At 41.2% G+C, this 25362-nt stretch overlaps 2 protein-coding genes across 3 annotated transcripts; both read right to left on the bottom strand.

Moving 5' to 3' along the window:
* Nucleotides 1-6648: 6648 nt before the first annotated feature.
* On the bottom strand, nt 6649-13893 carry LOC124007823 (lys-63-specific deubiquitinase BRCC36-like). The gene is made up of 8 exons (XM_046318607.1): nt 12886-13893; nt 10323-10442; nt 10064-10151; nt 9865-9953; nt 9718-9773; nt 9394-9525; nt 8211-8254; nt 6649-8087 (listed from the first exon to the last, which is right to left on the bottom strand). The coding sequence occupies exons 1-8, from the start codon at nt 12988-12990 to the stop codon at nt 7939-7941; spliced, it is 783 nt and encodes a 260-aa protein (XP_046174563.1). The 5' UTR covers nt 12991-13893; the 3' UTR covers nt 6649-7938.
* Nucleotides 13894-14581: 688 nt separating this feature from the next.
* On the bottom strand, nt 14582-24521 carry LOC124007833 (FUN14 domain-containing protein 1A-like). 2 transcript variants are annotated; one of them, XM_046318617.1, is made up of 5 exons: nt 24404-24521; nt 20657-20807; nt 20458-20533; nt 16330-16458; nt 14582-16123 (listed from the first exon to the last, which is right to left on the bottom strand). In XM_046318617.1, the coding sequence occupies exons 1-5, from the start codon at nt 24504-24506 to the stop codon at nt 16046-16048; spliced, it is 537 nt and encodes a 178-aa protein (XP_046174573.1). In that variant the 5' UTR covers nt 24507-24521; the 3' UTR covers nt 14582-16045. The 2 variants fall into 2 exon arrangements, with proteins under 2 accessions (XP_046174573.1, XP_046174578.1); XM_046318622.1 differs by having other exon boundaries at nt 24277-24410.
* Between the last annotated feature and the right edge of the window lie 841 nt (nt 24522-25362).

Below are 25362 nucleotides of genomic sequence, written 5' to 3'. Positions count from 1 at the left end.
GTCTAACTAGTGAATGGTTTGGTAATATGGATAGCCTAACTAGTGAACGGTTTGGTAATATGGATAGCCTAACTAGTGAACGGTTTGGTAATATGGATAGTCTAACTAGTGAACGGTTTGGTAATATGGATAGTCTAACTAGTGAACGGTTTGGTAATATGGATAGCCTAACTAGTGAACGGTTTGGTAATATGGATAATCTAACTAGTGAACGGTTTGGTAATATGGATAGTCTAACTAGTGAACGGTTTGGTAATATGGATAGCCTAACTAGTGAACGGTTTGGTAATATGGATAGTCTAACTAGTGAACGGTTTGGTAATATGATAGTCTAACTAGTGAACGGTTTGGAGCATTATTGGATGGACTATGATCATTTGCTGGTAAAAAAAATGGGAGGTGCAAAAACAAAGGCTTGAATTTGAATTTGCTACATTTGACCAAGTGTAGGTTTGTCACTAGTTAACACAGCCATAAACCCACACTCATAAACCCTAACCTTAAATTAAGCCCAAAAAGCTCATGTTTGTTTTCATGAATTTGTACGATATAGCCAATTTTGACATTGTGGCTGTTTTATCTTGTTGAAACCCGAGTGTAGGCTACAGAGAAAAGCTGTTAGGCTCTCAGACGACTTGAAAATAGGAATAACTTTGTAGCAGGTGCTTCTGATTTAATAAACATTGCCATGCTGGTGGGTGGTAACATTGAAATAAAACCCAGCCCTGAAACTAAATGTAGGCTGAAAATAATTTGCATGTCATCTCATTGGAAAAGACCTGTAAGACTCAGAAACATCCGAAGTCACACATTTGGATTTGGCACCTCAAGCCCGAATATATCCTACTTTGAGTAAAACAATGACTTATTGGCAAACATCGTTGTGCAACATCACGAGTAAGCTCTGGCCATTGTCTTTCAGCTCGAAAAAGGATTTATACTGGTGTGAGCGGTCAAAGCAATTTGAGTATTTTCTAAAGTCTAGCAAGCTTGCCAGCAGGCATACCAGCTAAGATAGTTAGACAAGCTACTCTAACTTGATTGATAGCCTGAAAAGGCTTGGTAGCTAGTTATGAGGTTGGGGGATTGGGAACCTACACTATCTCGCTGGCTAGCTAAAGCAAACTTAATACAATTGCTAGGTGGCTAGTTTTACAGAGATATTTGTATTTTTTATTAATCAAGAAGGAATCAATAGGTTATATAGCTTGATCAAATTCATTTCCAAACATACCTCCTGCGAGGTGATTCCTGCTCATTCCCGCCAGCTAAAATCAAATAAAAACACTGTGTGGCACTTGACAGTCGACACTCTGTCCTCCGCTACTGAGTATACTGTTTGCACACACTAGAGTATCTAGCATCCTGCCTAGTGTAACAGTATAACTTTAGACCATCCCCTCGCCCATACCCGGGCGCGAACCAGGGACCCTCTGCACACATCAACAACAGTCACCCACGAAGCATCGTTACCCATCGCTCCACAAAAGCCGCGGCCCTTGCAGAGCAAGGGGAACCACTCCTTCTAGGTCTCAGAGCAAGTGACGTCACCGATTGAAACGCTATTTAGCACGCACCGCTAACTAAGCTAGCCGTTTCACATCCATTACACTAGCATATATTTTCTTCCTTGGTGCACCTTGGAAGGAGAATGGTCTGGTCCAGTCAGTGTACCACCTCCGCAAAATACAACTTGCAGATCTATTTATAAATAATTATGATAAAATGTTGGCTTAAAAATTGCGTCTAGTAAATCATTTCACATCTGAATGCTGAATAACCATATATATTTAAAAAGAAAATGTATTACTTTTTTTATCTGAGGGGGCACGTGCCCTTGTGCCCCCTATGGACATGACTCCTCTGCACACACACTCCAACCAACCATGGTTTCAAATGTTGATGCATCATGGTACCTGGGAGGCACATTTGGATCCTTTTCAGCAGGGTAAACCGACCGTAACTCCCTCTATGCTTGGTGCTCTCCAGTGACAGTGTGACAAAAAGGCCTTCCCTTCATACAAGGAGCCACTTACGTGAAATCACTCCAAACAGTGGCACATTTGTTGCACTTGACTAATGTTTAACAGGACATGGAAAATGCTAATTGTTCAAAAGGGTAGGTGGACTGCATTAATTTCAACTTAGCTCAACTCACTGCAACAAAAGGCTACTTTCTGCAGCCCAACTGAAGGAACAAGAGGCTGACTGGGCACCAGTGTTATCTTCCATCCAGACGATGACAAATGAACCAAGCAGCCACATCTTGACTCATCTGACTGAACCACATAGTCATGTTTCCTGCATTAAAAAAAAAATCCAAACACAACTCACTAAACTGGGGAGGTTTGTCAAGCTGAGAAGGTTGTCTGGAGGAGTGTGGGACAGAGTTTTAGGGCTGGGACCAGAGAGTCATGCTCCTGAACACAGACAGGGGGGGGGGGGGGGGGGGTGTCACAGCTCACTCATCCTCTCAATGTCATGTCCCATTAGGGGGAGCTGCTGCTGGTGTATCTGAAGTGTGCACCTGTTCATCTACCCTCTCATATCTCATTTTATATACTTCTAGAAAATGGAAGTCATCAAATGGTTTACTGGCACTCTGCCGTCATGTGGTCAATGTACCTCTCCATCGCCAAGGCTATGAATGATGGCTAATAAAACTAGCATAGAGGAAATTAGCAGATATGTCCACCCAAAGCATTTTTAAAATAAATATGATTTTTTAAACTCACAGCCAGGAAACGCAACATAGACAGTAAATGCAATAGGGTCAGATCTCTGGGAGTGAATAATATGTCGCCATGGTTCAGGCCTGGGAAATGCAATCACATTTTAGTATTCACTTCAACTCCTGCCTCACCTGTAACTGCCACATTCATCTTTCTTTTCTTTTTTTTTGTTCATGTGTGCTGTGATTTACGACGTCACAGAATGTTTTTTCAATTGAAATAAGTCAATAAAACAGGGGAAGCCACTGCTACTGACTGCCCACGATGAGCAAAAAAACTGCATCGGGACTTAACGCCGAACGGGAAACCATTTCTCTGATGGATTAATACATCTCAGGCTAAATCAAAGACGTAAATACTTTTAGAGTTTATAGGTTGGGAACCAAAAGACAGCGAGGGCTTTGAAAGATGAAGGTCCTCTTGGTGGGAGAGGTGGTGATTTAAACACTCTTCAGGCCATGAGCTGGAAATGGTAAATGAACACAGGCTCCAAAAATATCAGGATCCAGAACGTGTCCCAAAAATTGCAAAAAGAATATGGTTTAACAGTAACATGTTATCTATGTATGCAATATCTGGAATTAATCTGAGGGGGAATCATATGTTTTTCTCTTGTTATATTCAGTCATTTTTAGTAAGTGTATTTTAGTCTTTGGGACAAGAACAGGGAGCCCAGTGTGAAGCTTCTGGAGTGATGTTAGTGAGGGATGTCCTTCAACACAGCCTAGAGGGGAAGATGACAACATAGACCCACATATCAGGTGATATCTCTGGGGACAGGGGGGGTGGAAATGGTTGACTGACCTGTATAAATAAGGGGAGGAGAGAGAGAGAGAGAGAGAGAGAGAGAGAGAGAGAGAGAGAGAGAGAGAGAGAGAGAGAGAGAGAGAGAGAGAGAGAGAGAGAGAGAGAACAAGAAAGAACAACAGAGAGAGAGAGTATGAAATGAGAGAGGAGGGGCATTTACTGCCTGACTCCAAGCTTAAAATAGCATCATTGTCTAGACGCTCAACTCCCAACCGGGAATTAACTAAATACACTTTGGGGAATTAAGAAAAGCACCTCCTGTAAAATTAACATTTACAGTTTTTCTCTCAGGGGCCAAGTAAAATGGCATCTGGTTTTCACTGAGGCACTTTAAGAGCAGTGTGTGTGTGTTTGCAGAGGACAGTGTCCGATGGGCCCCTGACTATTTCAGAGATAGTCATTAAGCACTGTCACTATCTGGGACGTGACTGTTCATCAAGACCTCATCCTGAAGCTAGAAATGCACTTGTGTGCCGTACTCTGTGTCCGCCTCAGCCAACTCCCTGTTGTGTCCCATCAAGGGCTGGCCTTACACCCCCGCTCCCATTCCCCACCCTGACCTCCATACACACTCTGATTTATAGAGGCTTGCAGTTTTTCACTCCTCTCACTCAATAAAAGGTGCACTTCTTCCAGAACTAATAAACACAGAAATGATGGGAGAACTGCTGTGATTGCGGTGGAGCGTCACTTTCTCTATATCTCTGTGTGTTTGCCTCACATCCTCCACAACCAGAGGGGCTTCACAGTAATAGGACTAATTACCCATAAGACTAACCAGATTGCAACCTGCATGTGAATATAGGTAAATATACAGGATCTGGTACGATAAAGTAATCAACGTTTTTAACTGTTGTGTTAGATATGTGCTGAAAATGTAGGGCTGTATCCCTACATGTCGTGCAAGCAGCAGCGGCGGCCCCTTGATGTGTAAAAGTAGGCTTGCACTGCCCCCTTGTGGAAATACATGTTTGTCATACCATTGTTTGACGATGATTGAGAATTATGATGATATGACGTCACTCCATCAACATCGATTCCATAGTAGGGGCCATATTGGTTATCTAAAAACAAACTACATTTATGCAAATTACACATTTTTTGTGTCAAATTAAAATTACGCGATAATGCTCTCCTCTACTTCTCCCTCCTGTCCAGTGTCACCTCCAAAACGGTCTAAGACTTAATGAGGAACCTACTGCACCTGCATGTGTGTTTCAGCTCCAGTAATAGCGAGGGAAGTTTTGTTTCGAATGCCTCTATTTCCTATAAACATTTGCAGCATATTTACAGATGAATAGTCCTAGTTTGTAGTGCTAACGGAGAAAGACCAGCAGCGTTCTTTCCATCACACAAACAATGGGATACGACAATGTGGCTATTTCCATCCATAGAGTGAATTACAGCTGATGCGTGTCCATCAAACCACTGTCCCTTGCTCGAGTCCCTGGGGGATGGAAAGAGGCTGTCTACTGTAAACGGGATGATGTCATGGCCACTGGTCTCGCACAAGGATTCCATAGCAACAGCAAATTGTGAGAGAGAAAAAAAGGAAAGCCAAACAAGATTTGGAAAACTGGAGTCATCAGTCCAAATATCCAATCTGAAAAACATTCAGTCCTCAACGTGAGGCCTCTACTGCAGAATAGTGAAGATGGGGTAGAATTTGCTTAAATATTTGATCTTGTCTCTATTTTAATTGTAATTATTGCTTGGAATAGGTCCACCGACAATAGATGTTCCCCTCTGGATTAGATTGCAATGGCAGTACTTCGATAAATCTACAACAAATTAGTCTGATGCACTTTTTCTTCTAAATGGTTCATTTGTGGCATTGGTAACGAATGACACCTGAAACAGAATTCCCTTATAATGTAGCATGTTAAAGTCATCTGAAAGGTTTAACAGGGGATGACTTTAGCCATTTATCTATTCTGAAGCAATATATTACAGTTCTATAACCTAGGTCGGGCTGAGGCAGAAGTCACCATGAATTACAGCAGGCAGCAATGGTGCAGACACAGTTCCCGGTCAGCAGTTTATCGTAATCAACCTGTCACCCAACCTCCGTTTCCCGAGAATCATGGGTTCCCTTCCCTCCACCCCTATATTGGAGAGTCTCGGATCCACAGTGAATGATGCAAGCAATGCCATCTCACATTATCAATGCTATGCTGCGTAGGCAAACACCATCCACAGAGAATCACTGATGAGAGCATCTGTGTTGGGTTGTTGATGAAAATGTGATTACACAAAACCAAGTAAGAATCCAGCACATATTTACTCCGGTAATCTGGCCATTTCAGCATCTGTTGTCTTTCATTTTTGAGATGCAAAAAGTCTTGTATCTCTGGAGAACAATGCCTCTACCTAGTGGAATACCAAATAAGGTTCGTGGATGGTTGAGGATGTAATGAGGGTAATTATTATTGTGATTAGAATGGCAGCCAAAGCACTCAGATTGCCAGATTTCAAGTGAGCTTTAGAGACATTAAATCTAATGTTATCAAAACGCCTTAATACCGTGTACATCGCTTGACGTACATGATGCCTTGCAGTTGCCACTGATTTCTGTTTGGCGTTACTGCTAAAAGGGCCTTCTATAGTTCCTCTCACAAAGCAACTTTTTCACCTCACGGAAAGCTATTTCAGCATTGTGAGGCATCACTCAATAAGACCATAATGAAGATGGCTCAGGAAATTGCTCGTTCCATCTCCCTGACGTGAGCGCTGCGGCATGACTCAGCCAGAATACCACTCCAGCTGATGGGCAAAGCTGTTCCTATAGCAACTCTCAGACACACAGAGATGATCAGAAGATAATATTTTCAAACCTTGTCTACATTATTTGTTTCCATGATTTATTTCTATAGTAGACACACAGAACCAGGCCACCTGAAAATGTTTATTATTATTTTAACCAATCAACGTCAAAATGTGCTGTTGGTGCCATACTGACCTATCCCTGTACTAAAAACAACATTTACTTTTGATTGTGTTTGGTGTAATGATAGATGAAGCCAGTCATTATTTAAACTGCTCGCCCAATTTTTTAGATTTGGAACTGGTATGGCTTCAGTCAACTGACACAAATATTTAAGATGGTGAGTCATAAAGAGAAAAATCTGTTTAATCCCTCAAAACAGCAGAACCTGTACAAGCATGACAAGGCACACAATGACTAAGCAATGGCTGCTAAATAAGCTACGATGGTTACACCATACATTCACATGTAGACATCGTTTAGCTAACAACGCTGTATTTTCCAAACGGATATAAAGCAATATCCCATCTCCCCCATCTCGTATGAAATAGTTCATTACAAAAAGTGTACCTCTGCCCTTCTATGAGAATCAACATTTGAGGTTTTCAGACAAAATGCCTCACTCAGGACTCAAAACTCTGCAGGAAAGGACAAAGTTAATGGTTTGGAACATTTCCATGAAATACCTTATGAAAACATTCATAAGTACAAGAAATCCAATAGCTGTCAAAGGAGATGGCTTTGATTTAACTTGGAGCACAAATAAAGCATGAGATATTGCAACATAGAAATTGAAAACCTTTTTTTTTTTTACTTTATAATAAGCAAATACCTGGATATACTATGTTGTCACATTTTGAATTGGCAATTCACATGAGACATCCTTCCATGCTCACAGTACATTGCACCATCCATTCAAAATATAAATATATCAGCAATATGGAAAAACACATCCAATAATCAGAGCCAAAGAACTTAAATAAAGAGAAATAGTGACATGTTCTCGTAAATACAGTAGTGTTTAATAGTACACAGAGGATGACAGGAAAACGCTCCCTAGGGTGTGTGTGGTGGCATTCAGTTAGCAATGAGGAGATTCACTTAGTCACTTGCTCTCGTGTTAGAAGGTCTATGGCACTATGAGGAACATGTCAACATTACCCCTTTTTCTCCCCAATTTCGTGATATCCAAATTGGTAGTTATAGTCTTGTCCCATCGCTGCAACTCCCGTAAGGACTAGCGAGAGGCAAAGGTCGAGAGCCATGCGTCCTCCGAAACATGACTCTGCCAAGCCGCACTGCTTCTTGACACACTGCTCGCTTAACCCAGAAGCACCAATGTGTCGGAGGAAACACAGTACAGCTGGCGACCGAAGTCAGCGTGCACTGCGCCTAGGCGACCACAAGGAGTCGCTAGAACGCAATGGGACATACCGGCCGGCCAAACCCTCCCCTAACCCGGACGACGCTGGGCCAATTGTGTGCCGCCTCATGGGTCTCCCGGTCGCGGCCGGCTGCGACACAGCCCGGGATTGAACCCGGGTCTGTAGTGACGCCTCAAGCACTGCAATGCAGTGCTTTAGACTGCTGCGCCACTCGGTAGGCCCACGTGTCTATTCCTTAACTCTCTCCCTCTCACATGGTTGCCAACTCCTGAGTTAGTCTCTCTTTCTCCAGCTGCAGCTCAATGATGTTCTGTTTGTTCTGCTCCAGACGATCCTCCAGCCACTGCAGCAGGGGACCACTCACAGCAGACATCTGGCTGCACAGGTTCTTAGTGAAGACTGAAACGCACACACGTCAAGTGGAGTAAGAAAGCAGTCAAGACATGGATGCATCGTTGGGGATATTAATATGCATACTGACACAATTAAATATCAGTTATCAACAAATACATAGAAACCAACCTGAGCCATTGTGTATCTTCGTGATCGGATCCAGTTGAGTTAAGCTGCAAAGAAATGAAATCCTGAAATTACTCTTAACAATGAGCAATACACAATGAGCTGCCTTGAGTTCATAGTATTTTCTTCTGAAACCAGTCTTTGCTGCAAGACAATTTTGTTTATTATGGTAGACAAAGGGGAAATATCTTCTGCGTGGCAAAGGCAATTGCAGAGGGGGCTCAACACACTCCAAATCAGAGGTACCTACCAGTTAGTCTTGCGGGGCCATCCATCCAAATCTCATCTCGTTGACTTGACTATTGGAAGTCTGGAGAACTTTATTACCGGATTTTGCATTTGAATGGGAGCGCTGGCTGTTAACGCTCCCATTTAAATGACTGAGTAGAATTACATTTTCCCCCTTGTTTTGTCTCTCTTAACTACCGTGTTCGACAATGTTTTAGTAGCCTATGCAACATTAGTGTTGCAAGTCAGACAAATGATCAGAAATACAACCTTCGCGATTGTGGATAGCTCGCATCCGCTACAAGACCATGGTGCTTGCCTACGGAGCTGTGAGGGGAACGGCACCTCAGTACCTCCAGGCTCTGATCAGGCCCTACACCCAAACAAGGGCACTGCGTTCATCCACCTCTGGCCTGCTCGCCTCCCTACCACTGAGGAAGTACAGCTCCCGCTCAGCCCAGTCAAAACTGTTCGCTGCTCTGGCCCCCCAATGGTGGAACAAACTCCCTCACGACGCCAGGACAGCGGAGTCAATCACCACCTTCCGGAGACACCTGAAACCCCACCTCTTTAAGGAATACCTAGGATAGGATAAGTATCCCCCCCCCTTTAAGATTTAGATGCACTATTGTAAAGTGACTGTTCCACTGGATGTCATAAGGTGAATGCACCAATTTGTAAGTCGCTCTGGATAAGAGCGTCTGCTAAATTACTTAAATGTAAATGTAAATGTATGGTGGGCTGCACAAGTTTTGCGATTTCAAATGGTCACACCCATATTGATCGGGCCACAGCTCGCCACACACCCACGAATTAAGAGCAAACACACATCATCAAAGGCTGTTGAAGAGCAGTGCACATTGTTTTGGGGAAACATGTCGTTCAGTAAAAACAGTCACGCAACGTAGCCAACTCTGAACCAAACTGAATGCTCCCCTGGGCTTCTGAGGCAACCTACCTGTGAATCTTTCTGTAGGTGTCCTGCTCTTCCTGGCAGAGGATTCTGGGAAGCTCCACTGCTGATTCAAGGCACACTTTCCCAATGGCCTCGTGTGGAATCACATGAATTGGGATCTCAATTCTCTCGTACCTTTATCAACACAGATCAGGGATGTAATTCAGTATTTGTGTCAAAAGACAATCAACTAAATATTTGTCTGACTAATAGTCATGAGAGAGAAATAATAAAATCATCTAATAACACTTAATTTTGTTTAACGAACATCTGGATAGGATATTCATTTCACCGCAAACAGTGGTGTCCAAACAGGGGCATACTTACTCAGAGCCTTTCTGGGCTTGGACAGACTGGAAGCAGGTGTAGAGAACTCGACCGGTCTAAGATAAAATTATTATTGAATTTGTTCGAAGTCCCTTTGTAAATCAAAATGACATCATATATTTTAAAATAGCTGTCATTAATCCTTACTTTTGTGTTCTTATCCTCAATGAAGCAGGAGAATATCAGCCCAACAAAGCCCTGGTCCATCATTTGATACATAGCCTGTGTCCTCACATCTGTTGTAGAAAATGAATGATTTTCAGACACTCTGACTGAAAAAGTTTGCCACGACATTGAGAACTAACAGTGTGGCATTGATGTGGTGGAGGGGTGCTCTGGTTCTTACCCACATGTGATGGCCACACAGTGATGTGGGGGTGAGAGTGGTACCAACCAACTACACGCATCGGCCGTCCAGTCATTTCAGCCAACCTGTAGCTCTTACTAAGGAAATTGATGATCAAAATGAGACAATGGCCTCAGGAATTCTATGTACCGCTACCTGTCACACTGACATCTCTGTCACGGAGTATGTCACACTGACCTGCAAGTCACCACCAAAAGACAGATTTAAGTTATTGAATGAGACATCACACAAAGGATATCTCCGCTTCGGTTGCCGCTGAAGACAGCTGCTCAGGCGAAATTTCCACCCGATCCTTCCTCTTGTCCGAGCGTCGGAGAATAATAACAGAATGAATGTGGACGATGCGGTTGGTGTCCACCTATGTAAACAAACCAGGTGACTTTAGAAAGCAGAATAATTAACAGGGTAGCCAGCTAGAATCAATATCAGGTGCCCATAATACCAAGTTGGAGGTATAGGCCAATTGAGAATATGAATGTAACAACAAAGGGTACATTAAAGGTAGATAATATGCATGCATGTAGATAGCAGAGGAGTGTCTAGGGTCCCCCCTGAAATCTGATTTGCCACCCCAGAAATTCTGAGTTCTGATTGATCGTCTCTGAACATATTGACAATTATGACAGAAAGACCCGTCAATCTCAACAGAGAAAGCATCTGGGCTCCAGATACTAAGACAGAGGGGCGCCGTTTGCCTCGCTCAGATGCTTTCTCTAGTGAGATAAGATTCAGCCTCTTGTGAATTGAGGGAAAATTATGAAACAGAGAGAGACATGAATGTGTAACAATTGTATATGTTTGTTTCCTCATTGTAAAAAGCCTGGCTTCACTTGGCATCCTTGAATACACGCCACTTTGTAGGCTTAGCGTCATTACATGTATGGTGTTTGTAATAGATGTCCCTTTCCATTCAAATGGTGGGTGCACAGTGCAGTGTTCAAATGCTAGATTTATTTTGGAGTAGAAAAACATGCACAGGTAACCTACTTTTTTAAGAGTGATTCGTATGACAATCAGATATGAACACAACCAGTCATTATGTTTTTGACACATTAAAAAAGGTAATCCATTTTTAGTTCAATTACATCTTTACTATAAAGCCCATGTGTGCAGGCACACTAGGATGTCCCATTTAAAAAAATAGAAACCTCCAGAATCACACAGCATAATTCACACTCTGGATGGCACTTTCAAGTGAATTTACTGCTGTATGCTAATACCCTTATATACAATCCTGACTTTGAATGCAAACACCGTAACAAGACTTTAGTAATGGATTTCTAATAGTGTCAGGTGGGGATCCAAAAAGATGACTTTTTTCTGCCCCGAAACATGTAAAAAAAGAATCTGTGCTAGGAGGAAATGCATGTTTAACTAATTAGACAACAAATTAATATCTACATGATCAGTCTCTGTGTGTAAAATAAAAAGTGGTTAATGTGAACCTAACTCACAGCTAAAAAAATGTAAAGAAAGCAATTTATTTGATGCCTAGACTTTACAGCAAATGACACTCAAGTCTTGAGAAAAAAACAACACACTAATATTGCAGTTAGCCAAGACAGCCTTTATGATAGAATGTTTGTGACCACACACACATCTAAATATTGCACCTGGGCAAAAAAACAACTTAAAGTAGAAATAGAATGAAACAAACAGGCATTCTATTTTTGCTCTATTATAGTCACCACTATAGTAGACATCGACCAAGTGCACAAGGCTACATGTGTGCAAAAATAACATTCACTGAGTAAAACATTAAATACCCCCCCCCCCCCCCCCACTCACACACGAATTACTATCACGTTCAACACAACAAAGGCAATATATTTGGGCTACACTGCACATTATTACATTATACACTTTCTGCCTGTGGACATCTGTTCTACAATGTGCCGGCAGAGCATGCCAACAAAGGCTCTCTTTCAGGCAGAGAGTACACCTGGCATACCCCTTTTTATCCACACTATATTTAAGAGTGAGAGAGGGAAAGTGTGTGGTGTTCCTTTCAACTCTATAGTGGCATCCAGCTTAAACCAGGCCCAGCTCCAGCTCATCCCTGAATCCACTTGTTTAACAAGCAGCGCCTAATTTTCACCTAATTCTCTCATTCTGAAAATGTACCAGATACGTTAGAGGGAAAACATTAGTTCACAGATAGACAGGCTCCAGTAAGCAACACGTTATAACGTGAGAAACAGCAAGGAGTCGCATACCAGTTAATACTATAGCGAATTGGTTAGGTTACTAACGTTCTCATCTAAGTTAGCCGTCTGACTTTATTAGCCAGCTCATTTTCACAACATGAATTCAATGATTTGATCAGTTAAATTGGCTAATGTTACTCAACCTTACTCTGGCTAACTGAGAATAAGATCCAACTAGCAAGAAACATAACAATGCTAACAATACTTGTTCCACCACACCTTCTCCCCCACATCAAACTTTCCAAATGCTAGTTTTTCGGAAAAAGCTTTATCCACTTCCCCAGAGTCAGGTGAACGCGTGGATACCATTTGTATGTGTCCAGTATGAAGGAAGTTAAGAGGTAGTTTCGCGGGTCAATGCTAACTTACGTTAGCGCGAGTATATGGGCATATTATACCTGTAATGTCGAACCATCATAATTACATTGAAAAAAATACACCTTGCATTAAAATATGATGCCCTGCCCTCCTAAACTGGGTCTATGCCCCACTTTGGCCACCCAATTTCAAATGTTCTGGACACACCACTGGTAGCAGGCTAGTTATTGCTTGCTATCAAATGATTTGGCTAAATAGCTAGCTTGCAAACGTTACCTCCCCGATGCAGAGTCCCATTACTTCCTCCTTCTCGGTACTTAATGCATGATTCATGCAAACCAAAAAAGCATCTGATTCGAGGTGAACTGCGCTCACTGCCATGTTATAGTACTATAACGGTCTTGTTCTCTAAAAAAAGAGGATCAATTACTACAAGCTATCTCTCAAACTTCACAAGCTAAAGCTAGCTTGTCAGCGACTTTTCTATCAAAACTTGTTACAGAAACAATATTCCGTTGTTGCCAAGAGGCTGGTAAAGTCCGTGGTCCTACCTACATTAGTGTAACAAACTATTACCACTTAGCGCTCAAAAGCGTACACTTTTTTACAGTCGTGCGTTATCCACAAAAACAATACATTTATAGACAAACAAAACAATAGAATTATTATTGTGCAATTTAATCAGCAAAGTCCGTAGCGCAGCCAATCCAGTCGGACGACATTTGAGTAAACACCCGGGACTCCGGAGACGTTTGCAGCAATTATTGTGTAAGTCTTGAAGAACAGGTATAACATCGAGTTTAACATCTATAATTGTAATATCTACTGGTGGTTAATGGGTCATAATATTTGTCCACGTAATTAATTGTGTCCAAAAATGGCCCTTATCGGACACTGCACTCTATTCTGCTCTGTGTACCCGTCGCAAGACCTTCTGGTTGATGCTTATTTATAAAACCCTCGTAGGCCCCCCTCCACAGCATAACCTACCTATTTATATGTGAATAAATGTTTTGATATCTGATTGGGTTTCATGTATTATATTAACTTGGCCCACTGTGTTTTTCTTCCAGGCAAACAAGTACAGAGAGAGCAGGTGCGGTGATGTGATAAGAGTTATGCATATGTACTGTGAGCATGCAGGTGAGAAGTCTGCTGCTCAGGGTTTGCATATGAACAAGTCTCAAATGTATATTCTTTCTACAGCTTATTAGCGTACACCTAATATGTTCCCACTGTTGATGATGCTTATTATGCATTAAGGTTGAACCAAAAGACTACATGTAACATATCAAATACAAAACAATGTATGTTGATGCTAATATTATGCACAATATTAAAGTATGTTTCTATATAATAGCCTAATATTTAATATGCCATAAACTGTTGAATAGTTTCACTAATTAACTTAATCATTATGACACACCCCTCACTATTGTCATTGGTTACATTAATTGCACTGTCTACATAACCTGGTTCAAGTATTCATGACATTAGCCTAACAAAAGCACAGTGATGCCAAAATGTTGGTAAATACCCAATAATTTACTGGGAGTTTATATATGGAGTGTGCCACTCTATTTTGGTAGTTTAGGGTTTGTGAGGGAACAGAAGTCAACAGAGCCTAAAAGCCCTACTGCATCCTGACATGATTGCGGACACTTGAAACTGTAGAATATAATGACAATGCTTCTAATGCAGGGATTGGCAACACCCGTCTTTGGAGGCCAGAGTGCTGACACACTTAACCCATTCCTAGCAAACACAGCTGATTAAACTAATTACATTTTTAACTGAAGATCATGATTAGTTGATTGGTGTCACAGTTGTGTAAGCCGGGGTAAATGTGTGACACCACTCAGGCCCCGAGGACTGGAGTTACCCATCCGTGTTGTAATGTAATAGAGTTGTTTATATTGACAGTCAATTATCCTAGGAGGACACAGTCAGTAAAACTCAAACAAAATAATTCTAAAAGACAAGTCACTTGATTAATTCTCCCAGAATGATACATTTTGCTTGTAACAAAATATTGCATTTTAACAATGAAAAATACTATTAAAGCTTTTGACAGCACATTTTACACTTTCCTAATGCTAAGTACTTAGGCATGGGTTGCATTGAGGAGAATAACAAACATTGGAGAAATAATTAGAGGAAACTAATTTCTATCAGTGTTTTTGTCATCCCATATGTTCCATACAAATGGCTATTGATATCTTCCATGTATTACATTCATAATTGTCCATAGTTGTTTGTGAAACAGAAGCCTTGTATGCTGTTAGGCAAGGGTGTATTCATTAGCCTGATTGTAGTAAAATGTTGTCTATTGCAAAAAGCTCTGCAACAAAAAACATTTACGAGGAAGCAAACAGAACCTACCTGAATTTTTTCAGAAAGAACACTTGTTTTCACTGCAAAACATTTTCCGTTTGGAGTAAACAGGTTACGTTGCACTACATTTTACAACAGAATACAAATAATGAATACACCCTAGCTTTTGATGATGCGCACAGCCTGTACTTACACACATGAAAGCCAAATCATATGTCCAGTCTTGCCGTCTCACTCCTTGGTCTCAAATAAATACTTCACACGCAAACCTCCTGCACTGCATAAGTCAATACTATTGGGGGCGGTTAATATGCACCCATGATTTTCTTTGAGTTATACTTTGAAATGTCACTGATTTTCAGGTAAGAATATAACTTCAAATACCATTCAAACTTGCGTTACTGTGGCCTAGTCCTGTCATACAATATTTACTCATACATGTACATGCTTTTAACTCAAACCCTTCGGTTTGAAGTAACATTTAAACACATAACAACCTTGTTGATCTTAACTTAGAAAATGAAGGATGTTACAAAACACGTTAAAGGGCTTTGCTCCAGTTCTAGGGTTCTCCCCAAAGAATGTTAAAGGCGCTGCTCCACTATGTATCATAGGCCATTTTTTCTCTAGATTGCAGGAAATGGCAGTTAGAGGTGCGTCATAAATAAATAAATAAACAGAGTCCAAAGGGGGGCACTACACCCCTCCGGGCCACCCCCCAGCCATACTCAGCAGAAACACCTTGTTTAAAAAAATTCCTGGGGAGAACCCTGAGTTCCATCTGAATGCATACAGATAAAACTATTGAAGTGGATCTGAACAATCTCTCAAATAAGTATCATACCAAAACAACCCATAGAAAAATTAAAGACAATGCTCCTGCCATATGTGCATAGACCATGCATAAACTTTAACCACAGACATAGTATCTAAAAGGCTGTTTTCAAATTGACACATGCCCAAAAACCCACCAAGCCTATGAATTTGCTTGACATATGATATCATTGGAGTCTACTTACATATCTAGATAGCTGCTTAGGTTTAAGCTGTTTTCAGCCTTGTATGAGACAAAATATTAAGTAAAGACCAAAATGAGAGGCTCTTAAGAGGCCAAGCCCAGCAGAAATCCCCCAGCAAAACCTCCTGTGAGGATAATATTCTTCTTCACAAATGTCTGCACCTGGTAAGACAAAAAAGAAAAAGCACCTTTAAATCGAAGATAAAGTTTTGCAGAGTATTGTTCTTTAACATTGTTCTCTTTTATACTCTGGAGTAAAAAAAAGAAGGTGTGGATGACTTCAAAATAATTTTAGTACTGAGCATATTAAAACATGAATCAGAGAAGAAACATCCACCATTTTGTAATAGACCATGATAACCCCTTACCTCATCCACTTTTGTCCTGACTTCCTTCGTGGGCTTTTCTGCATTCAACTTCAGCTGCTTCTTGGCATTGTTTACATCACGCTCCACCCTCTTCCAGTCCACTTTGATGTATCCTGTGTGATTGGCAATCTAGAAGGAAATGAATCACACCCACCAATAATGGCAATGTGACTTGGTCATCATAACCATAGAGATACAGTGCCTATATGAAGTATGCACCCCCGTTAACTTTTTTCCAATTTTGTTGCATTACAAAGTGGGATTGAAAGATTTCATTGTATTTGTTTTTGTCATTGATCTACACAAAATATGCCATAATGTCAAAGTGAAAAGAAAATTCTACAAATGTTTACAAATTAAATAATGAATTTGTTCCATCAGTATTCACCCCTTTGTTTAGGCAAGCCTAAATTAGTTCAGAAGTCACATTTGGCTTAACTAATCACAAAAGTTATATGGACTCTGAGAAATAATAGGGGATGACATGATGTTTGTCTCTGTCCCCAATACATACATAAATACATCTGTGAGGTCCCTCAGTCAAGTATTGAATTTCAAGCACAGATTCAACTACAAAGACCAGGGAGCTTTCAACAGCCTCAGTGATTGGTATATCGGTTACAATATTAAATCAAACATTTACTATATCTTTAAGCATGGTCAAGTTAATCATTATGATGTGAATGATGTATTAAAACCACCCAGACACAAAGATGCAGTCGTCCTTCTGAACTGAGCTGCAGGACAGTAAGGAAACTGATTAACGATTTTAAATGGTTGTGATGGGAGAAAACTGAGGATGGATTAACAACATTGTAGTGACTCCACAATAATGACAATGAAAATAACAAGAAAAAAAATATACAGATAACAAATATTCCAAAACATGTATATGATACAAGGCATAAATGCAATGTTGACTAGACCAGGTGTGTCCGCGTGCATGTTCATTTTGTCCTTCCACACCAGACGCAATGAGGACACGCAGTTTGAAATATCAAAACAAACCTCATATATTAATTTGGGGACAGGTCGAAACACATGAAACATTCTTGGCCATTTAGCTAGCAAGCTAGATCATTTCTTCAGGGATATAAACATTGGGCTGTTATTTTATCTGAAATGCACCAGGTCCTCTACTCCTGCAATTAAGCCACAGATTCTTGTAATCTTTCCTCCTTCAGTCTTCTTTTGTCTTCATCTTCTTTGAACTGTATATGTCGGTTGAAAACCAACTTTAAGGTGCATTACCATCACCAACTGGACTGGAGTGTGGACCTCAGTTCAGCATCCAATCACCCACCTGGGTATATGCTGGAGGTCGACCGATTAATCGGCATGGCAGATCAATTGGGGCCGGTTCAAGTTTTCATAACACTCGGTAACCGATTATGGCCGATTGCATTGCACTCCACAAGGAGACTGCGTGGCAGGCTGACCACCTGTTACACGAGTGCAGCAATGAGCCAAGGTAAGTTGCTAGCTAGCATTAAACTTATAAAAAACAATCAATCCTAACATAATCACTAGTTAAACTAGTAATATCATCAACCATGTGTAGTTAACTAGCTTTATCATCAAATCACAGCCTACTTCGCCAAACGGGTGATGATTTAACAAGCACATTTGTGAAAAAAGCACTGTCGTTGCACAAATGAACCTAACCATAAACAATGCCTTTCTTAAAATCAATACACAAGTATATATTTTTTAAAACCTGCATATTTAGTTCAAATAAATTCATGTTAGCAGGTAATATTAACTAGGGAAATTGTCACTTCTCTTGCGTTCTGTGCAAGCAGAGTCAGGGTATATGCAGCAGTTTGGGCCGCCTGGCTCGTTGCGAACTGTGTGAAAACCATTTCTTCCTAACAAAGACCGTAATTAATTTGCCTGAATTTGATGTAATGATGACAACATTGAAGGTTGTGCAATGTAACAGCAGTATTTAGACTTATGTAATGCCAGCCATTTGATAAAATACGGAACGGTTCCGTATTTCACTGAAAGAATAAACTTGTTTTCGAAATGATAGTTTCCGGATTTTACCATATTAATGACCTAAGACTCATATTTCTGTGTGTTTATTATATTATATTTAAGTCTATGATTTGATATTTGATAGAGCAGTCTGAGCGGTAGTAGGCAGCAGCAGGCTCATAAGCGTTCATTCAAACAGCACTTTCCTGTGTTTGCCAGCAGCTCTTAGCAATGCTTGAAGCACAGCGCTGTTTATGACTTCAAGCCTATCAACTCCTGAGATTAGGCTGGCAATACTATAGTGCCTATAAAAACATCCAATAGTCAAAAGGTATATAGAGCTAGAAATAGTCCTATAATTCCTCTAACTACAACCTAAAATTTCTGGGAATATTGAAGATTCATGTTAAAAAGGTACCACCAGCTTTCATATGTTCTCATGTTCTGAGCAAGGAACTTAAACGTTAGCTTTTTTACATGGCACATATTGCACTTTTAATTTCTTCTCCAACAGTGTATTTGCATTATTAATTTGAGGCTAAATTGATTTAATTGATGTATTATATTAAGTTAAAATAAGTGTTCATTCAGTATTGTTGTAATTGTTATTACAAATATATATATATTTTAAATCGGCCGATTAATCGGTATTGGCTTTTGTTGGTCCTCCAATAATCAGTATCGCCGTTGAAAAATCATAATCGGTTGACCTCTAGTATATGGTCCTAAAAACCAATGAGGAGATTGGAGAGGCGGGACTTGCAGCGTTTCAAGCATCAAAAATAGAACCAAGTTCTGTTTTAGTGCCTGGCTACGCAGATGCTCGTTGACGCGCGCAAGCAGTTTGGATGAAATTATTGGCATGTGTAGATTTATTTTGCAATGCTCACGCACACAAAGCCCTTACAAACAAAATCATTCTAAAAGACAATTCACTTGATTACTTCTCCCAGAATGATACATTTAGCTTGCAACAACATATTGCATTTTAACAGTGAAAAATACTATTAAAGCTTTTGACAGCACATTTTACACTTTCCTAATGCTAAGTACTTAGGCAAAGGTTGCATTGAGAAATAATTAGGGCAAACTCATTTCTATCAGTGTATTTGTCATCCCATATGTTCCATACAAAGGGCTATTGATATCCTCCATGTATTACATTCCATAAATGTCCATAGTCGTTTGTGACATTCTAAAATGTTGGATGCTTTAAATGCCAGGATGTCATACTCATTTTGTATTTTCATCTAGTAGAATTCACTGTACACTTGAGGAAGAGAATAGTATTTTTGTTATTCTGTTTCTTGTACTCTTACTCTTACCTCCCCCTTTTCAGTGATATCCAAATTGGTAGTTACAGGCTTGTCCCATCGCTGCAACTCCCCTACGGACTCGGGGGAGGCAAATGTCGAGAGCCATGTGTCCTCTGAAACACGATCCTGCCAAAGCCGCACTGCTTCTTGACACACTGCTCGCTTAACCCAGAAGCCAGCCGCACCAATGTGTCGGAGTAAACACTGTACAGCTGGCGACCCAAGGGTGCTTGCAGGCGCCCGGCCGACACAAGGAGTAGCTAGAGCCCGATGGGACAAGGAAATCCCAGCCGGTCAAATCCTCCCCTAACCCGGACGACGCTGGGCCAATTGTGCGCCACCTCATGGGTATCCCGGTCATGGCCGGCTGTTACACAGCCTGGGATTGCGATGCAGTGCTTTAGAATGCTGTGCCCCTCAGGAGGCCAGAGATTCATCTTTGAGTGTGTTGTCAAACCTGTGTGTGAGTTTGACAACAGCTGATAAACAGCTACGGGGACACGCTGTACCAAAATTAACGAATGGTAGGAATCACCGCAACTGTGCATTAGATGTTGCATTCTCAGTAAGTTGAGCCTAGTGTGCTAATATTAGCTACTTACTGCTTTTTATTTTTCTAAACAGTACATTCTAAATAGTATGTAGTATGATTAGTACACAGTATGCAGTTTAAATAAGTAGTAGGCAAGCCAGATTTCGGACATAGTCTATGGTCATAACACAGTGTCAGAATCTGTGTTAAATGTGGCTCAATAAAATTGGTCAGGTGTCATTTAGAACTAAGGATTATCAAAACAAGAAAATAAATTGACGTAAAGAAGTCGAACCCTACCTGAAGGAAAAAGAAGCCTCCACCCACTGCCGAAGCTGCCAGCTTCCCAACTTTCTGGAATAAATACCCTGCACACCTAAGAAGAAACACAGCAGTCAAACAGAGAACTGCCAAGTAATTTAACTGGTTAAATTGCACCACCAGATTCTCATGGCTTAGTTCTGTTTAATATTAACACATTCAGGACTGATCGACTCACCAGCCAGACACTCCACCAATGGCAAGCTGGGTGGCAACATTATACTTCTCTGCTACGGGCCCAGAGTTCTCGCCAAATATTTTGTTCCACCATCTCCGTTTCTTGGCATACTCTACTACGTCCATGACTTCAAAGGTCTCCTCACTCTTATCTAGAAGAGCAAGTCATAATTAAAAATGTGTCATACGCTTAATCGTCCTTGGCTCACATGACCTTGCAAGACACTGAAATGCATGTTGGATGGCCTCAACAGTAGAAATAATGTGTGCATTGTGTATCTTACGCCACGTCGGATGCCAGACAGTTAAGTTAGGTGGTTGTTTTAGGGGGTAGATCTGCATAATTTCCAATCCCCACATATACTCCCAGTTTATACATACATTTTACAGACATTTTACATGAGTTATCTTTTGTTATTTTTAGTCCCACCATCCAGTTTCGATTTCTATTTGCTATATACATTTAACTGTGCTATTTCACCAAAGTTCTGAACCTTTCTATTGACATAGTCTACAGATTGCAAATTAAAGAAGCAAATGTTTGCTAAGAGTATTATACTATTTTTCGATTTACTGACTTTTCAAATCACCCAGCAGTGCTATTTACAGAGTTAGCTCCAGGTAAATGTTGCAATTATTCAAAAACAAGCTACATACCTGCAGTACCAAAACAAGTGATGTAATGATTCTGTCTAGTTGCAGCAAAATCTGCTGAGCATTCTATTGGTTGCAAGAATTTTGTATAATAATTTTAAATGAAAAACTAAGTTTTGAATCCAGCGTTGTTTTGTGTATCAGTTCATGAACCATGTGCCATGGAATTGGTATATTTTTGGTTTTGGTTTTTGACCTAGCTGATTCAAATGATCGACTACTCGTCAAACTTTGATCATTTGGGGCCTCCCGGGTGGCGCAGTGGTTAAGGGCGCTGTACCGCAGCGACCGGGAGGTCCGTGGGGCAATGCACCACAATTGGCCTAGCGTCGTCCGGGTTAGAGAGGGTTTGGCCGGTAGGGAAATCATTGTCTCATCGCGCACCAGCGACTCCTGTGGCGGGCCGGGTGCGCTAACCAAGGTTGCCAGGTGCACGGTGTTTCCTCCGACACATTGGTGCGGCTGGCTTCCGGTTGGATGGCGCTGTGTGGCTTGGTTGGGTTGTGTATCAGAGGACGCATGACTTTCAACCTTTGTCTCTCCCGAGCCCATACGGGAGTTGTAGCGATGAGACAAGATAGTAGCTACTAAAACAATTGGATACCACGTAATTGGGGAGAAAAAGGGGTAAAATAAATGTAAAAAATAAACAAATTTGATCATTTGAAGCCGCTATGTTAAGTTTTAAAAAATTATACATGCACCTCTTGGAGCCTAGAGGACCAAGAATGGGAAAAGCTGCATTAAGTACAAGCCTAAAACAGACCAGCCCAAAGACATCTAATGGGTGTCGATTTCTCATTCAGTCAGACAGACTTGTGATTAGCTCAGTAGAGCTAATGCTTGACCCAGCTTTGTCTGGGTCAAGAACACACACACTGGCCTGGCGGACAGCAAATCTTTGACATATCCTGCAAAACAGTGTAACCCTTTCATTCAGTTTTATGGAATTGTCCTGTTAATAGTTTCAAATAGTATCCCTTTCCCCCCCTCCTTGGCATTATCAGTGATACTAGAAGATTCAAAACAAAATATATTAAAAAATGCAACATGTAAAGTGTTGGTCCCATGTTTCATGAGCTGAAATAAAAGATCCACAAGCTGTTCCATATGCACAGAAAGCTTATTTCTCTCAAATTTTGTGCACAAAATTTGTTTACATCCCTGTTAGTGAGCATGTCTCCTTTGCCCAGATAATCCATCCCCCTGACAGGTGTGGCATGTCAAGAAGCTGATTAAACATGATTACCTTGTGCTGGGGACAATAAAAAGGCACTAAAATGTGCAGGTGTCGTCAGAACACCACAGATGTCTCAAGTTTTGATGGAGCATGCAATTGGCATGCTGACAGCAGGAATGTCCACCAGCGCTGTTGCCAGAGAATTTAACATTCATTTCTATACCATAAGCCACCTCCAACATAATTTTAAAAATGTTGCAGTACGTCCAACCAGCCTCACAACTGCAGACCACTTGCAACCACACCAGCCCAGGGCCTAAACATCGGGCTTCTTCACCTACGGGATGGTCTGAGACCAGCCACCTGGACAGCTAATGAAACTGGGTTTGCACAACCAAAGAACTTCTGCACAAACCATCTCAGTGAAGCACATATTCTCACCTTCGATGACCACTATCACGCTGAGAAGTGTGTTCTTCACAAATTAATCCCAGTTTCAACTATACCGGGCAGATGTTTTCTGTTATGTGGGTGAGTGGTTTGTGGTTTGTGAACAGAGTACCCAATGGCAGCAGTGGGGTCATGGTATTGGCAGGCATAAATGACTGACAACGAACACAAATTGCATTTAAAACCAATGGCAATTTGAATGCAGAAATACAGTGACGAGATCCTGAGGCCTATTGTCGTGCCATTCATCCACCGCCATCACCTCATGTTTCAGCGTGATAATGCACAACCTCATGTCGCAAGGATCTGTACACAATTCCTGGAAGCTGGAAATGACAGGTTTTAATGGACTGCATACATGTCACCCATTGAGCATGTTTGAGATGCTCTGGTTAGACGCGTACCACAGCGTGTTCCTGTTCCCCCCAATATCCAGCAACCTCGCTCAGCCATTGAAGGGGAGTGGGACACCATTCCACAGGCCACAATTAACAGCCTGATCATCTCTAAGCGAAGGAGATGTCACCCTGCATGAGGCAAATTGTGATCACACCAGATACTGACTGGTTTTCTGATCGATGACCCTACCTTAATTTTTTTTAATTATCTGTGACCAACATTTGCATATCTGTATTCCCAGTAATATGAAATCCATAGATCAGGGCCAAATGTATTTATTTCAATTGACTGATTTCTTATTAACTGTAACTCAGTCAAATCTTTTAAATTGTTGCATGTTTCGTTAATATTTTGGTTCAGTGTAAAACAAGTAGGTGGGGTCCTATAACATGGCCTTCCTTCACACTAGCCCCCCATGAGACCTCCGCAGTTGTCAGTAAACAGTCAGACATACTGTAATGTCATAACAGCTAAGGGGTAATACATTTTCGAAGTGATTGAACTAGCCCAATGTTTGTCGTAGTATGTAAAATGTTGTAGCTAGCTAGTTCAGTAGTTAGCCTACCAAAGCTAGCTACCAACCAACACACCCAGGCCACTGGAACCTAGCTAGCAACATGGAGTTAGTAAAAATCTCATTTGACAAAATACGTAGCACTCCCACTCTGAATAGCAGGCGTGGGGACTAGCAAACGAAGGACGCTGGTCCGCATTTCGACTATCCGTTTGCTAGCTAACTGCGATTGTTAGCATAAAACGTTACACATTCTACCTCAGCTAGCTAACCTTCCGAAGGACAACCGTGTTCATGTGCATTAGCGTAACTGCATTTGTTTGATGGTATTTGACCTCTTTACTCAGATTAATGACTACATTTTGTGATATAGGTAGCGATGGCAATAAATTTAAAATATTGATATTGCTAACTTGTTTCTCACCTTTATTCTTCTCTGCCATGTTTCTCAATACATTTGGTTGTAACCCAGCCCATCCGACATGTCACGTGTTACATCACAAAATTGTCCCGTACCATTTCGATGAATAGGGCCTTTACACACATCCTACCTTTCTGGTGTTCATTAGACCATAGCTCAATTGAAGGTTTCCCAAACTCGGTCGTGGGACCCTGGGTGTACGTTTTTTTTTTTTTTGACCTAGCACTACACATATTGACTTTCTTCACACGCCCACCTCTTATATCTCACTACACACATCCTACCTTTCTGGTGTTCATTAGACCATAGCTCAATTGAAGGTTTCCCAAACTCGGTCGTGGGACCCTGGGTGTACGTTTTTTTTTTTTTGACCTAGCACTACACATATTGACTTTCTTCACACGCCCACCTCTTATATCTCACGCATGGTAAAGTACGGATTTTATTTTTCTAATCAATCCATTGTATTTAGTATGTTAACTTTTCAACTGTGCTCCAAATCATTTTGAAATAGGAGCAACTGAGACTGCAATTTAACATCAAGCACGGAATCTCTATCATTGTCCTATCTTGCAGTCTAGCAATGTAAGGATTTGCATTTTAAAGTAACGCCCCTCAAGATTAGAGTGGAGCTGAATGGAGAGCAAGGTTCTCTGCTGAGTTTATTTGCTGAGAGGACAGTGCACCGTCTAGCCATACTCCCAAGTACTTGTATGAGGTGACTACCTCAAGCTCTAAACCCTCAGAGGTAGTAATATCACCTGTGGGAAGAGGGGCATTATTCTTACCAAACCACATTACCTTTGTTTTGGAGTTAATAACCCACCTTGCTACTCCGGGCAGCCCACTGAGTGGCTCCTTTCCAGTGTGAGATTGTGTTCTCTCCAACCCCACACCTAGAGAGAGAGCTCGGGTTGCTTACGTCATTTCACTCCTTACTGGCCGGGCTTGGGGGCACAGCTATCTGGGAGGTGAATGTTCAGAACAAGGTTAAGGGTAGAGAAAGCTTGTTGGACACTAAGAAAGCTTTGTTGTAGAGCATTTAACACAATCCGGGAGGGGCCAGCTGAGTATAAGACTGTGTCGTCT

This window comes from Oncorhynchus gorbuscha, linkage group LG02 (genome assembly GCF_021184085.1).
Source record: "Oncorhynchus gorbuscha isolate QuinsamMale2020 ecotype Even-year linkage group LG02, OgorEven_v1.0, whole genome shotgun sequence".
Taxonomy (NCBI): Eukaryota; Metazoa; Chordata; class Actinopteri; order Salmoniformes; family Salmonidae; genus Oncorhynchus; species Oncorhynchus gorbuscha.
This window is presented reverse-complemented; position numbering and strand designations above follow the sequence as displayed.

Coding starts and splice junctions, on each gene's coding strand:
- LOC124007833 (XM_046318617.1), bottom strand. CDS start 24,506: ATGTGTAGTGCTAGGTCAAAAAAAAAAAAAACGTACACCCAGGGTCCC. Junction 16,459..20,457: donor GAGGCTTCTTTTTCCTTCAG/GTAGGGTTCGAC, acceptor ATTTCCTTCTAG/ATTGCCAATCACACAGGATA. Junction 16,124..16,329: donor TCAGGACAAAAGTGGATGAG/GTAAGGGGTTAT, acceptor TTGTCTTACCAG/GTGCAGACATTTGTGAAGAA.
- LOC124007823 (XM_046318607.1), bottom strand. CDS start 12,990: ATGGCAGTGAGCGCAGTTCACCTCGAATCAGATGCTTTTTTGGTTTGC. Junction 9,526..9,717: donor CAAGCCCAGAAAGGCTCTGA/GTAAGTATGCCC, acceptor GTGTTGATAAAG/GTACGAGAGAATTGAGATCC. Junction 8,255..9,393: donor ACCTACAGAAAGATTCACAG/GTAGGTTGCCTC, acceptor ATTTCTTTGCAG/CTTAACTCAACTGGATCCGA.